The sequence below is a fragment of the Mya arenaria genome, chromosome 5 (assembly GCF_026914265.1).
Source record: "Mya arenaria isolate MELC-2E11 chromosome 5, ASM2691426v1".
Classification (NCBI taxonomy): Eukaryota; Metazoa; Mollusca; class Bivalvia; order Myida; family Myidae; genus Mya; species Mya arenaria.
Genome location: NC_069126.1, coordinates 37680883 through 37696987, shown reverse-complemented (window position 1 = coordinate 37696987; position 16105 = coordinate 37680883). Strand labels below are relative to the sequence as shown.

The window sequence follows — 16105 nt, the reverse complement described above, 5'->3', positions numbered from 1 at the left end:
TATTTATCCGATGTACCTATCACTAATTACTTTGCTAACTTGGACCAAACCAATGAATTAACCAGTGTTATTCAAGTAAAATATTCAGACAACTACTTAATTATTTCAAAAGCTTACCAGTGCTTTGGTTCTGTAATTGACCCCTACTTTCAACATTACATCCCTGGAAAAAGTGTAGGGAAGTCCTGGCACACTGTCTATGGATCAAATCTTTTTGATTTCAAAATCTTAGGTTGCAGTTACAAGTATACCAGTTTTAGTTGCTAGATTTTTCATGTCAAGACAGTTTCAAGCAGATACAAATCACTTGTGTCCATTTCAGGGTTTGGAAACCATTACTGATGTCCTTTTTGAGAGGTTGAGAGTGTGTCCTTGGGTTGGCTCAGACCCACAACTTCTTGTATGAGGGTTGCCATTCTGATGTCTAGTTTGGGCCCAACTTGTATTTTGCGTATTTAGCATCTCGGACGTATCACCTTTCCAGTTAAGGTCACCTTGACCTTTGACCTACTGACCCCAAAATAAATAGAGGTCATCAGTGCTACTGACCATGCACAATGGATACCAAGTTTGAAAACTACAAGTTGTTAACAGGTGACTGATCTGAAACAAAGAAGTTGCCATAACACGGACAACACAATAATACAAGAAACTGAAACAAACTTTCAAAATATTTTATTATCATTATAATTATAAAATAATGTATCACAACAAGTTCTGTTTACCAAAAATACTGGACTAGGATCCCAACGACATTCATACATGCACACAGTATGACCAAGCTGGATGTACATGATATTGCAGCGAAAGTTTGAGATAATTACAACCTGTTCACTATCACACTCGCAGGTCATCGTCACATATGTGGGCACCAATATATGGCCCTACAGTCGTTTGATATTGTTTAAAAAGTAATAATATGGCAGTTCAATTAAATTCTAATAGTTCTATTTTATATACATATAATGATAATTTTTTAAAGTAAAATTTTATTGAAATGTCATATTTTTTCTTTTTAAACACATCAAAGAACTGAATGCCATAATTATTTCAGTGTCCAAGCTATGCGACGCTGACCTGTGTCCTCTATAGAAAGAATAGTACCTCACAAGCATTACGATAGGCAATGTTTTTGATATGATAGCTCGGTGAACTTGGTGTAAAACCCAACACTGCCCTTTCTTAATTAAATGTGATTTTTTTGTTGTTTTTAATGCATCCATGCAAACTTTGGGTAGCCTTCGAATTTAATCCTAACCTTTTATATTTTATCATTTTATATTGAATGCATAAACAAGTGAATGGTGTATCATGTACTCTTTTGTTATGCTTTTACCATTAGAAAGATATTACAACTAAGTTGAGGTTTAAAATATAGGCTAACCAACACATGGATTGTATTTGTAGATGACAAAACAATTAGCATGGTATCTCAAATATTGTTTTCTTTGGCGAATGTCACAAAATACAGTAGATGAAATTACTTGATGAGACAGATAAAAAAAGGAATCAATGGTATGATTTTCTGACATAATTTCATGTATACACATAGATCATTAAAGTCCTCCACTATTTCTGAACAGCCATAAACTCTTCTTGCATGCATCAATAACCTCGTTAACTAACTAACATCCATAAAAGCAACAAACTACAAAAACTGGAGTCAGATAAACAAATCTTTTTAACATTTTTACAACAACAACAACTGCTTCAAACAACAGAAAAACAGTATAACATGCGAAGAAAATAACTTAAAAATTCACTTAATAAGTAAGATTCTATATCCAAAAGCTGTCATCGAAATTAGACTTATCGATGAATAAGTTTGAAGATTACACTCTTAAGCAGCATAATTTAAGGTTACCAACTAAGATATCTTGTGGAAACAGGGCTCAGCACCTTTAAGTTTATCTTACTAAATATCTTAATAAGAAAAAATAATATATATTTTCTGTTCAGTTTCTTTGGGAAGACCAAAACATAAGGTCTGAATTTGGAATATTTTTCAAAACTTGATCAATAAAAATGTGATGAATGAATGTAAATAAAATATTTTTTGGATCAATTAAAAATCATAAACCATGAGTATTTCAGGTAAGTGTATGAAAGGTTGTTAAAACAAAACATTTTTAAAGTTATAAAGATAAAACGGATGCGTAAAAATAAGTTAAAACTCAGTCACACAAAACCAGACATTATAAAAATAAGGTTAATCAAATGTTAGATATGTAAGTATATGTGATAAAACACTGTGATAAATATCTAAATGCAAATAACAGAATGATAACCTCTTGTAAAATAGGTACACACTTCTCACTTAACAAAACAAAACAAAAACAACAAAAGCCAGAATATATTTCATAAGTTTTTTACAGAATTAAATTTCAAAAAATCTTTCTTGCTTAATTATGAATGAATCTTTTACACAGGATGACAAAATCTAAACAAATTGATCATAATGTTTTATCTGATGGATATGCTTAAATGCGCATGTTTAATAAATCCTTATATACATGTATCATGTACATGAAAATGGCTTATACATGAATGGTCCATTTTGGCAAGAGGCATGTACATGTATTTATACATACATGTATAGATCCATATGTACATACATGAAATGGTTATTAACAATGATAAATTATTGCAATATTCCTAACAAGGAACAATATTGGGGGGAAATAATACTGGAAAATTTTGGGAACATTTCATGCAATATACTATTTATATACGTAACTGCGGTATAAAATATTATAATATATGCTCTTACATCTATTTTTTTGGATACAAAAAAAAACTAAAATGTATTTTGGTGTTATATCTTCTACAGATAAAGCTGAAATTAATATCACTGAAATTCTTCATTTGTATATGCATGCTTAATGACCTTGACCTCAACAAATGACATTGACCTCACACAATGACACTGACCTCAACAAATGACCTTAACCTCAACAAATGACCTTGACCTCACACAATGACCTTAACCTCAACAGTGTTTTAATGAGATTCAATACCTTTTGCCAGTGTTTCACACATTATTATGTCAAATCAAAAGTCTTAATCAAACCGAAACTAATTTTTCAAAATGAACTTTCTATACTTTCTAGACTTTCTCATGGAGATCTGACCCTACGACTTAATCAGGCCACAACGGATTAACAGTTTGTTTGAACTTGTCTGAGCCACATGAAACACACAAAAACACCAATGGGGAGGCTTATAAAAGTGTCTTTATTTTTGTCCGGTAAATAGCTTGTTTCAGAGTTTTAATTCATAACCGCTTAATTCCGTAATTATTATTTTTTTTACTGTTGGAGGGGCTAAAAACACCTTTCGGGTCGTCCATATTGTGAGAGTCAGTTGGGTAAATAGTTTGTTTACTTCATAAACGCTTAATTCTGTAATGAAAAAAATAAAAATTATAACCACAGCAGACACCAAAACTATCTTTGGGTTGCAGGTATATGAGTCTGTCGGGAAATGCCAAACAAATTGGTGTGGCCCTTATTGCAAACATTTTTTTTCCCGACAAATAACAACTAAAATATAATGGGTTTGTACAATAAAGGGAATGGCGTTGTGATCGGATCACATGACTCAACATGTACACATGGTCACAAAACCATAGGTGGCAGTATTGGTCAGGGACAATTTTATTTTCGGCCCAAAAATAATTAAATGCAAAATAATCAATAATTAATTATGCGATACACGTAATAACCTTATCTTTAATAACAGGTAAAATATATTCCACCAAGATGTAGGGCACATTTTATTTTCAGACTGTCTGTTATTTCCTATCTCTGTGATACTGCCACCTATGGAAAACTCAAAATTTGAACGTAACATAGTCAAAACTCACCATATACACAAACTATATTCTCCATAAGATATGACATTAAAACGAGGTTATAACAAGTGTTTATAATTCTTGCACCAACTATCACTGTTCTCTATCCAAATTGATCTGCTTAGAAACTTTTGGGACAAATAAAGCTGAATGAAACACTCCAATTACAGTCAAGTTCATTCAACCATTTCTTTCAATTCAGTATTAAGCAAAGCCTGAGTAAAATTCACACGCCCCAACATCATTACAGCAGCCATCCAATGAAAGAGCACCAAATCAGTGGCACTGACCGTCAGAAGCAGCTCACCACAACCCCATATTGCTTGTTTGGCTTTCAGACTATATATGTGTCGTCAGCGACAATGAGATTTGTGGAGGGAATGATGATATTTTCCTTTTAGCGAGGTACCGTGCCAGAGAAGCAAGCAATTACAGCTACTTTTAACATTTTAAAGTGTTCTCCAATTAAATTCACACATTGTAATAAGCTTCTTATGAAATCATGTCACTTGTTTAAATTTCATTTATTGTCATTCATGTAAATATCTCTACAGGTCATCTTTTTGCAGAAACAGTGGTCGATATTAGCACAAGCCAGCAAGCCCTGCACTCGTAAAATGCTTTCGGGGCTTAAATTCTGTTTTATACTGCAGCAGGGCTTGCTCAAAAATGTAATGCCAAGCAGTAGAATATGAATTCAGGTTTGTTATACCAAAAGACTAATTTTGTTTTGTTGCAGACAATGTAACAATGATATACATCTCGGCTTATATAAACGGTTATTTGTGAATGTAATCAGCGTCATTGTTGCAGCACTGACATCATATTTATGGAATTCACCACAACAGCTTTATTTTCTTTCAAACCACCCACAAATCCTTTTCATAAAGCTAGCCCTTAGCTAACAAATGGCTGACGTGAAAATTTAGCCTTTAGGAATCATTTTACCCTCCTACATCATGAGTCACTATCTCACTAAAGAAACATCAAAATGTCGGACACACAATCCCGCATACGTGTTCATTTCACAATTTTAACTTGAATGTTTTTTCAATTGTGAGAATTATTTTCTAAAAACCAGTCCATTTGGATTCTAGACTGGTTTTTATTATTCAAGCTTCTTCTTTTCTTTTGAGAATGAGTTAAAACTAGTCTATTCCAATTCTAGACTGGATCATACGAGGTATCCTCTCATATCATCTGTTGGATCGGTGGGCTGGTTTTGTGGTGTCGGAGTTCGCGCAGACGGGCCATCGTAACTCGGATTCTGAATCACATTTACATTATTGTAGGATGAACCTGAAACAACAAACATAAAGTTAAGTAAATAGAAATAGTATGAAATATACTTATATTCCAATATGGTGTGATGCAGACAGCTTGAAAGTTTAAAATATCACCTAAATTACATTCTGATGTTAAAGTTCAGATGACATATTGTATTGACATTTATTAAATATGTTTAAACTATTAACATCAATATAAATCTATTATTAAGTATCTCTATAAAAAAGTTTGATAATCAACCCATATTAAAGGTCATGTGACACAATTGAACAGTTGCTGCCAGCTGTCGATCAAACAATCAACTGACCAATAACAGGATAATATATTGAAAATAACCAATAAAAACATGGTTGCATTATCCAATAGATTAACTGGTAAACCTCCTCCGAATGATCTTCACATGTCACAATCATTACTCTTGTGGCTGGTCCATTTGCCTGTAAAGCTGTGGTATTGAATCTAATTAAAATTAATTAAGAGTCATTTTGCGTAATCTTTTGCATAATCTAGCAATTTTTACAACAAACTAATATATCAGCACACCTGGAGGAGGGACATATCTTGGCATGGCATCTGTGGCATCGTAGTTTCTGGCAGGAAGTGGAGGAACGCTGTTTTCTACTGCGCCCTTACTGGACGATCGTACAGGAGGAGGGGGCGGAGTTTTGTGACCTGTGCCTCGACTAGATGGACGACTGGAACGCTCCGACAGCTCTGTTACACTCTGAACGAATAGAAGAAAAGTGGCTATGGTCAGCTTTTTCATACACACAGAAGTGAAAACATATCTTATACATACATGGTAATACCCATAATCCTTGGTAATAAAAAGATGAGTGAATGAAAAATTACAGAAAAATAACTGTTCTATTTACTCTAATTTGTTTTTGCACAATTGTAAACACAGCTAAAATCTGATATGAATCACTCCCCAGACTTTTTCCTGGGCAGAAACCAGTACTGTGTTCTTTTTGAGAGGCCAAGAGAATGTGCTCCTGGTGGCAATCGAACCCACGATCTTTTGGGTCAGTGGCAGACACACATACCACTAGACCACTCTCACCCTGGTGGGGATCAAACCCACAACCTCTTGGATGAGAGTTGGAAACCTATACCATTAAACCACTTCCAACCTGGTGGGGGTCAAACCCACAATCTCTTGGGTGAGAGGCAGACGCCATTACCACTATACCACTCCCACCCTTGGGTGATCGAATCTACAATGTCTTTGATATGAGAGGTGGACACATATACCACTAGACCTCTCTCACCCTAGTGGAGATCGAACCCACATCCTCCTGGGTGAATGGCAGACACATATACCACTAGACCACTCTCACCCTAGTGGAGATCAAACCCACATCCTCCTGGGTGCACGGCAGACACATATACCACTATACCACTCTCACCCTAGTGGAGATCAAACCCACATCCTCCTGGGTGCATGGCAGACACCTATACAACTAGACCACTCTCACTCAAATGAATGTTTGTGAATAAAAAATGTTTGCATGTATACAATAAGAAGTTATGAACCACATTCAAAGTCCCATGAAACATTTATCAATATGATAAATGAAAAAAATTTTTTTTTCACATTTTCAACAGGCCTTCAACCTACAAAAACAATTACCACCCACCTTGGGTCTTGAGTGGAATGCCCCGCCTGCCCGCCCATTGGGCTCATAACTGCCGCCCTGTTCCCGATATGTGTCCGGGTACTCGCTGTCAAATGTGCCTTTACCCCGGCCACCACTCGGCTTGTAGGCATCTGCTGTAACAGAAGGACAACCACATGAAGTTCAAGTGACACTCGTATTCAAAATCAATACAAACACATTTTAACAAGCATTTTCAGTGAAAAGATATCCCCCGCCAACGATGGCTTGTTTGTGCTTGATGGCTTGTTTGTGCTTGAAGGTTAAAAAAAATCTCGGAAAGAATAAGATAAGCACATTGGTTTATCCCTTTCCGAGCCAAATTATAAAATATCGACCGGGATTACTTTATGATAAAAAATTTTAACGAAATAAATCAGAGGGATGATTAAATAAAACTTCCAAGTGTCATGAAATTCTACCAGCTAGTTGCATAGAAAAGGCTGCAAACATGGATCTTTTAATAAATCAAGGGCAAATAACTCATATAGAAATTACACAATCCAAAATATAAATAAACAGGCATCATCGCAGTATGTTGGTTTATATTTATTTCAAGTTTCAAGAATTTCTACCAACTAGTTACTGAGAAATGGCTGTAAATGAGTTTTTCAAAAAATCAAGGGCAATAACTCCAAGTACAATTGACCAATCCAAAAAAAAATGAACAGGCATCATCCCAGTATAGTAATTCATATTTATTTTAAGTTTCATGAAATTCTGCCAGCTAGTGACTGAGAAATGGCTGTGAATGTGCATTTTTCAAAAAATCAAGGGCAATAACTCCAAGGACAATTGACCAATCAAATTTTCTTTTGGACGGGCATCATTCCAGTATAGTGGTTCATATTTATTTCAAGTTTCATGAAATTCTACTGGCTAGTTACTGAGAAAACGCAGGTGACGGACAGACGGACGGAAGGAAGGACGGACGGACGGACAATGCCATTTCAATATCCCCCTCCCTATTTCATAGGCGGGGGATAACAAACATAAATTTTGTGAGATAAACCTTTACTACTTACTAAATAATGCATTTATGGAAAATATTAATTACTATTAACAATATTTTAACTGTGTATTTAATTGCTGAAAACACAAAAATATTAAATGATTGGTGAATGCTAAAAGATTTACTGCGATTAACTATGGTCTCATAAGGTACAAATACCGTGTTTTTCTGCATATTTCTTTTAAATTAAACTCGGTATCCTTCATAAGAACCAGTTTTCGACATTTGTTCATCATCTTTGGGTTCATTAAAACAATTGTATTAAATGTGTTAAAAAATATTTGGGAGTAAGAGTGCATCTTTAGGCATAATAGGTGAATGTCTTGTAATGTAAGCTTTTCTTTACAGCAAAACTGATATTCAAATTGCATGAACTGCATGGTGTCATGACAACATTATTAACTTCATTCATACACTCTGATTGGATAAGTCTGACATCATTTGCCCAATGGTTAACAATGTTTCAAATATCAGCCATTTGTGTTTCACAAATGTAAAAAGCCCAAAACCAAACAACTTTCCTTAATTTTATCTTAAATACTTTTACATACGTAAATTTAAAACAAATAGAATAAACAGAGAATTTTTTAAAATCAAACTTCATTTTAAATTTGAATCCATCACTGAAAAAACAGGAAAAATAATTCTTATTTTCTCCAATATGTTACATGTATTATTTTAACAGTTTTCCGACATGGAATTCAAATATGGAACAATTTTTAAAGTAACAACTATTTGTCTGTAGCATCCTATGAAACTTGAACATTAATTCATGTGTACTTACAGAATAACCTTCAACTATTTGTAAAGTCAACAACCTTAGTCATAAGTCAGTTATCAAAAGAATTATTGATAATAATAAATGTCTTGTTACCAGTGCAGGGCTTGCAGGCTTGTGCTAATCTCAAGTATATGCATTTTTTTCTGATATTATGTGGTTATGTTTTTTGTCGAGTTAATAAAGTTGTATGTAACCTTGTGCCTCTTGACTGAGTTTCGTTAGATTTTGGCTACTCTGCTTGTTGTATTAATCTTGTAAAACTGAATCAACTTATAAGCAGTTAACTTGTTATTTCATAAGCCAAAACTCTATTACCACGGTTCTGCCCACCTTCATACTGCCAAGGGGATTTTCTACATGAGTCCGTGTCACTGCCTCCGTACATTCCTTTCACATCGGTATGTAGAGGGTGTCTGTGCTCGAACGTCGGGGAATCAAGCTTGTTGTGCGAATATGTCACCCCTCCATACTCTGGTGGTGGCAGAAACACCCGCTTCAGGTCTTCATCCTGTGGATCCGAAATGAGGGGCATTAACAAGGGAAGTAATTAATAAACTCTGTGGTAACTGTGCCTGGCCCCAATTGTCTACCTTACATTGAATAAAACTTAATCTCTAAGCATTATCATGCATTTTTAAGGAATGATTCAAGACTTTTTTCACAAAAATGGGATGGATGAATTCATGCATTCCAGATAAGAGGGTTCACTGTGAGTTTATATACATACTAAATACATAACAACAGAAATTAACTCTGTACATACCGTGTAATATACAATTAAGAAAATAAAATCAGTCTTTCAATGAAGGAGGCTTCAAATTTCTGGTTTTAGAATGTTTTAATTTCATTGTTAATATTCCTATAATAACACACAACATAGCAACAACAAAGACTAATACATAAATGGAGGTGTTAGTCTGTTAAAACTTTCTTGCTGTATTAAGCACCAGTCAATTCTAACCACGGCCCCCAGGTCTGGGGGTATACCGAGGATAGCTGGGGAAATGGGCTGTGTTTTTACCTTCCAGGTGGCCCCGCAGTGCAGGGTGAATGCTGTGGTTTTGTCTTCGCACTTAAAGTACTGGGAAATGGGCCTTACCTAGGGTCCATGGGGTGAGGGGGGCATTTGGCGGGGATTTTACCAGCAGTTCGTCTCCGCAGGGCGGGTATTTTACCCGGGCTTGGCTCGACCGAAAGTCAAAGACCTTGATATTCCCCGAACCTGGGGGGGTCGTGGTTACAATTGACTAGTGCATTATAAACAAAAAAATGCAACTCTAATTTTTTCATGTCTTTGAATCATAAAGCAGTGACATTAATTTTCCTAAAAAAAACCTAATAAAAATTTAGTTCCATATTTTGTTATAAACCCTAGTCCCACGAATACTGATTAAGAATATACACAAAAGCGTTTCACAAGAATAGCCAACACTGACAAAAATTACATCCAAAGTCAATAGACTTACTTACTTCACATGTGTGTAAGTGACAAAAGGAACATTTGCACCAAGTTTCAATTCAACAGGTTTCAAGTCATGGCCGTTGTGTTTTTTCACGAAAAAAGACAACAACAACAACAACAACAGAGTGAAAGCTACTATATGATGATGTCAAAAAAAAAAATCTCCCCAAAATACAGATAAAAAGTCTTATTTCACAAGCAGATTTTAACAGTATGTGTCCCCCAAAAACATATAGCGGTACATATCAAGCTTGGTATATAGATACATAGCAGGTGACAATATACAGAAGCAAACTACAGTGGCTATACACTTATAAAGTGCTCCCTGCTCCAAGCTTGAAAAAGGCAGAAATATGAAACATGTACACAGTAAAGAGTGCTTTTCTAAGTGCAACAGAGGTATATTTATCCTGCAAAAAAGCTTGTAAGTGTTCCTGGTTTCTACAAACAGCAAAAGGAAAAAAATATTTTACATTCTCAGCTCAGTTACAGATCAAGGAATGGTCGAGATTCGGAATGATAACTTCTCATGTCTTTCAGATAATTGAAGATTGCAAATCAAGTTTTTCACCTTTTAGTTTTTCAAGAATCTTTTTCATTTTGTGGCTAAAAAATATTTTGTCTATGACCTCAGAATTCATAACTGAGTGAGACTTGTGAAAATATTTCTTTTACCAAAGCAAGACACAGAGAAATGTCAAGGTTATAGTCTACACCATTTACCCACCCCCAGGTCAAAACAGCAGTTATCGTGGCAGGAAGTTGAGGAAGTCGAGCTCGACTGACCGCCGAGACATATACAGTTGCCGATGCTGACGGGGCGAGATTTTGCCGCAACTCGCTGTAACTGGAACGGCCATGCATACCACTGTACTATACACGCTTACATATACAAGGGTGCTGAATCTACCAGCCAGCATTGGTATTTTCATGTGGGATATAAAAAGGATATAAAATGCTTGTTTTATTCACATGCTTTGGGATTTATGCTCAACAATAACTTTGAAAAGAGTGTTGAAAACATTTTTTTTACCTATTCTACCTCTTCTCTAACAAATTTCTTAGATTTGATAACAATGAGCAAATAACGAATTATTAGCAATAACAGACTGTTAATGTACAATTTGGAGTCATGCCTTTAAATTTAGGAGGAATAAACACATGCCGGCTTCAATCTCAAGCATGCCACATCACCATCAGACAATATTGCATCATTTACAAAATAAATCAACAGTTTGATACAAATGAAGGCAAGACTGGTTTACAGTTTGATAAAAATTACGGCAAGGGTGGTTTACAGTTTGACAAAAATTAAGGCAAGACTGATAAAGTTTGATAAAAAAATATGGCAAGAGTGATTAACAGTTTGATAAAAATTAAGGCAAGACTGGTTTACAGTCTGTTACAAATTCTGGCAAGACTGGTTTAAAGTTTGATAAAAATTAAGGCAAGACTGGTTTAGTTTGATAAAAATTAAGGCAAGACTGGTTTACAATTTATAAAAAATATATGGCAAGACTGGTTGACAAGTTTTTTTGTATAATCGTGTGGAAAGACAAAACATGTTGCTTTTTTTGCAATAATGTAATGAATGTTTCATTCTGAGCGAACAATTTACACAATTTTTATTTTTGAACATTTTACATTTCAAGTCAAAGATCAATAGAAAAAAAACATGTGAAAAGATTGATTAGACAGATTCACACTAGGTTTATTTAGTCATAAGCCAAGTGGCCCCTAATTTTGTACAATCCCACACAGCATTTGTTATACCAAGCAGTGCCAAACCCCGATTAAATTCATAAATTATATAACTACATATTGCAACCTCACACAAACCTCTAGACTATAGAGCTTAACAAAAAATGGACAGAAAATCAATTAATTGTTCTTGTTGTTTTTTTAATTCACAGTCAAAATTTCAGCTTCTTCACTCAAAAGCAGGGGTAAACTGCGAAACGAAATAAAAATAATGCAAATTCTTGAGTTATAAGTTCAACCTTTCAAATGAAATTAATATTCAACTCTACAACTCAACTCATATAACTGAAATCTCGTGAGACTTACCTCATAAGATTTGTAATCATCCGAGTAGTCATCTTCATTGTATCGATCGTTAGTTCCGTAACTGCGGGCCTCATCACTAGCGGTTGCGGGGTAGAGGTGGGTCTCTTTCGTTGGTCCGTACAGCTCGATAGTGTTCGAATGGCTTGTGGTGTCACTTCCATCTGTACATAGATAATTACATGACATGTACTTATCGTGAAAAATGACAGCATAATTATTTTCACGAGGTAAGCCCCATGTTAACAATCATAGCCCATGTTTACGAGCAGCCTCAAGTCAGAGTCTAGACTCAGACTCAGAAACGCACTTTTATTCAACTTTAAAGAATCCTTTTTATTTCAATCGTTTTTAATTTTTTTTTAACAATTGTACAATTTCAGAAATTCAGCAAATGTCATCATCAATGCTTAACTAAAAGGAAAGCTGCAATGACATGAAGATTTGCAATTCTGCCACTTGAGTCTGAACTCAGACAGGACACTGTTCATTATGATAGCCCAAGATCACAAGTCTGAGTTCCATACATGCCATATTGCTGAGAGGCTTCCCAGGGGATTTTGGTCTGAATTCCAGGGGATTTTGATATAACGCTAGGGGGGTTTTCCGCGGCGAAATTTTGCGCAATATCTACATTTATGATATATGAATACATAGAAAAATACTCTCCAATTACAATAATTCTTGGACTTAGTCATCATGGTCCTTCAAGGAATTTCACAATCATAATATTATGGATGTTTTCCACTGTCAACCTACAGCAAAAAAAAAAATTCCAGGAGTTATGGATCCCCAGGTGGGGGACCAGGGGTTGTGTCGGAATTCCGGGGGAATTTTTCCCGCTGCCAGGGGATATGGCATGTACGGAGTTCAGACTCATGTCCCTCTATTTAATACAACTTTCATTTTAGCAGTGCATTGAGATGCAATATTGCTTAATTTATTACCACTCAAAAGCCCGTTCAGATTATCATGAATAAAGAATGTTAAGTGGGAGTTTTCGCATCTAGAGAGTCTAGACTCAGACTCAAGATGTAAAACATTGGCCAAGGTATTTGCAACATCGGCCTTAAAAACTTAATATTAAACCTTTAAATATATTACTGACTTTTATAGGTCCTTCAGCATTTGTGTCTTTTTAATATTCTATGTGAAAAAAATGCACCCTTTATTAGCGAAATATCTTTGAATATTCTTGAAAAAATATATATAAAAACATTAATAATTTTTTTTTTACTTAAACAGTTTACAAGACGATTGAGACAAACATAGAATGTACATTCATTAAACAACAGACAAACATGTCAATCTAGCGCTATCACACAATGAGCCAATTGTTCAAAACTTTGTTAAAGTTAATGTAATCATCGTTAACTTTCATATCATCGCTGCTCCGGAAGATTCATGGAAACACTTGTGATCCACAGTACTCCTAACAAGATTTCAGACAGTGTTTCGGCTGTACTTGTTCTAACTTAATATTTGAGCACATCATTAAACACTTCATGTGAAAAGTTAACAACAATGTTGTTAATCAAGTTGTTAACTTTAACAAAGTTCTGAACAATCAGCCCATTATTAATGCATTTTTAACACTAGTCACATATCCTTATGATACCAAAATAATGGCTCTCCCACCCGTTCGTAGATTTGATAATAAAACAATGCAGCGATAATGATCATTCATATATTCAATGAAGGTTCAGCTAAAGTGAGTAGTACCTACATCCATTTGTATTGTACAAGTAAAAAATTTATGTACACTAAATGGAAATGGCATTACTATATAAGTCGCTATTCTAAGCAGACGAAGCACTCCCTCAACCTCCTCAAATATTAATTCCACAAAATCTCATGCAATTCAATATTTTTAACATAAAGCACCCCAAACTATCACAATTTTCTTTTGGAATGAAAATCTATGAGAATATATAGAGAGGATATTAGTTGAATTCCAGTAAAAGATTGAAATTTATTTGATAGTGCTCACAGAACAATTAAAAATTGGCGCAATAAATTTTGATCTTACACTAAAAATTCAATAAATGTTCTGCTTATATTAAGCTAAAATTTAGATTGAAGTGTTTGTTTTAATTGGCGTTAATTGAAAAAAAATAGTGAGTTAAGTAAGGTAGTAATAAACATCAGCGCCCCCAAGGCTGGGACACAATTTCAACAAATTTATTTCCAAAAAGACCCTACTTTTCCATACAATTTGGTGCGCTTTTCTGAAAAACTACAAAAAAATGTAATTTTATATCCTGTTAAGTGTTGTAAGACTCAGTGGATGATTGCAAAATATTTCACCTCCTGAAGACCAAAGTAAATATTTCACTCGTGCTTACCCACTCCTGAAATATAGTGATCTTACACTGAAACAAACTATAATCCTCTATATAATTCACCGAAATGCAAAAAAAAAGTTTATCTCTCTCATCATACATCACACCACAACAGCACAAGCACCACAGAGACGTCTAAACACATAACATCTACACAGAAGTCTACGAGGGTCGGGATCCAGCTAGCACTACACTCACTCTCCATACGTTTTTTCCTCCGTCGCACAAAGAACAAGATGAGTGCGATGTTGAGCGCGAGAAGCAAAATTCCGACAACGCAGACGACGAGAATGATGATCACCGGCATGTCTTCACCTTCGTCAGCCTCACTCTGGATGTCAGACTTTGGCTTCAAATCTGCGTAGTAAGATGTTATTTTATACTTATTGATTTTATGATTGTGTAACAAGCTATTACAATATCATATTAATCACTCTCATTTGTGAGAGTTAAGTGAGATTGTGGTTGTGAGTTGTGGGGGGAACAGGAGTACCCAGGTGGATACGCACTTGTCTGGCTTGGTGACCACAAACCAAACTCACAATCGTCATGTGCCAAGGCTAAGGATCAAACTGGGGTTGCCTGTGTGAGAAGCGAGTGTGCAAACAGGACAACTTCAGTAAGATGGTTATTACTTCGTTTATAGGTTAAATCAGTTTCCTTTAGCTGGATTGTGACATAAGCTGATACCTTATAAACTAATGCTCGAGTCAATTTCTTGGGGAAAACCCCTGTACAGATGTCCGCTTGGGGATGCCATTAGAAACTTCCCCTGGTTGGGATCATACCCCTGACCTCTTGCATGAGAGGCGGACACCTATACCTCTCAACCAAGACCACGTCTTCGGAACATAGAATTCATTTTCCTCTTGCTCTATTTGAATATTCATTTTCTGACAGTAGACAATATTATAATAAATGTCAATCATAACTAACAGGCAAAAGTAAATACTACTTCATATTTCATATAGTCCCCTGGTATAACCAACATTATGATAGCATAGAGAGATACTATTCGAATCTTCTTTCTCTTTTTTGATACAAGTAAAAAAACAATTTTACAAAGTAATACCGTTGCCCATTTATCATGAAGGACTTGCCGACTTACTAGATGTTTTTGCTATCACTGGAGTGGCGGCATAGTCACTGTTGCCCAGCTGGTTATGAGCCATCACATTCAGTTCATACTCTGTGCCCAGTGATAAGCCTGAAACCAGTCAAGTTATTAAAGATAATAAAAAGGACTAAACCAGTCTAACAAAGTTGGTTTGTGCCATAACATTCAGTTTATACTCTGTACCCAGTTATAAGCCTGAAACCAGTCAAGTTATTTAACATTAAAAATAGAGCTCAAAACCAGTCTACAAAGTTGGTTTAGGCCATCACATTCAGTTCTTACCACAATGCCCTGAAACCAGTCAAGTCATTAAAATTAAAAATAGATCTAATATAACTACACCAGTCTAACAAAGTTGGATTGGGCCATCACATTCAGTTCATACCCTGTGCCCAGTGATAAGCTTGAAACCAGTCAAGTTATTAAAGCTTAAAAATAGGACAAACCAATGAGAACGCAGTATTTCTCAAGTTTTCCAAAACATTTATTTCAGTAAATCAGCAGTAAGCTGTAATTGATTTAAATCAGA

The 16105-nt window shown here is 35.2% G+C and overlaps 1 protein-coding gene across 1 annotated transcript in view; it reads right to left on the bottom strand.

Moving 5' to 3' along the window:
- Window positions 1-660: 660 nt before the first annotated feature.
- The window catches only part of LOC128234398 (nephrin-like), a 106743-nt gene continuing 91298 nt past the window's right edge, over window positions 661-16105 (bottom strand). The window contains 8 exon segments of the mRNA XM_052948612.1: window positions 661-5152; window positions 5684-5864; window positions 6781-6914; window positions 8922-9099; window positions 10781-10900; window positions 12121-12281; window positions 14658-14816; window positions 15568-15666. Coding sequence (XP_052804572.1) covers window positions 5028-5152; window positions 5684-5864; window positions 6781-6914; window positions 8922-9099; window positions 10781-10900; window positions 12121-12281; window positions 14658-14816; window positions 15568-15666 — 1157 coding nt within the window. The 3' untranslated portion in view covers window positions 661-5027.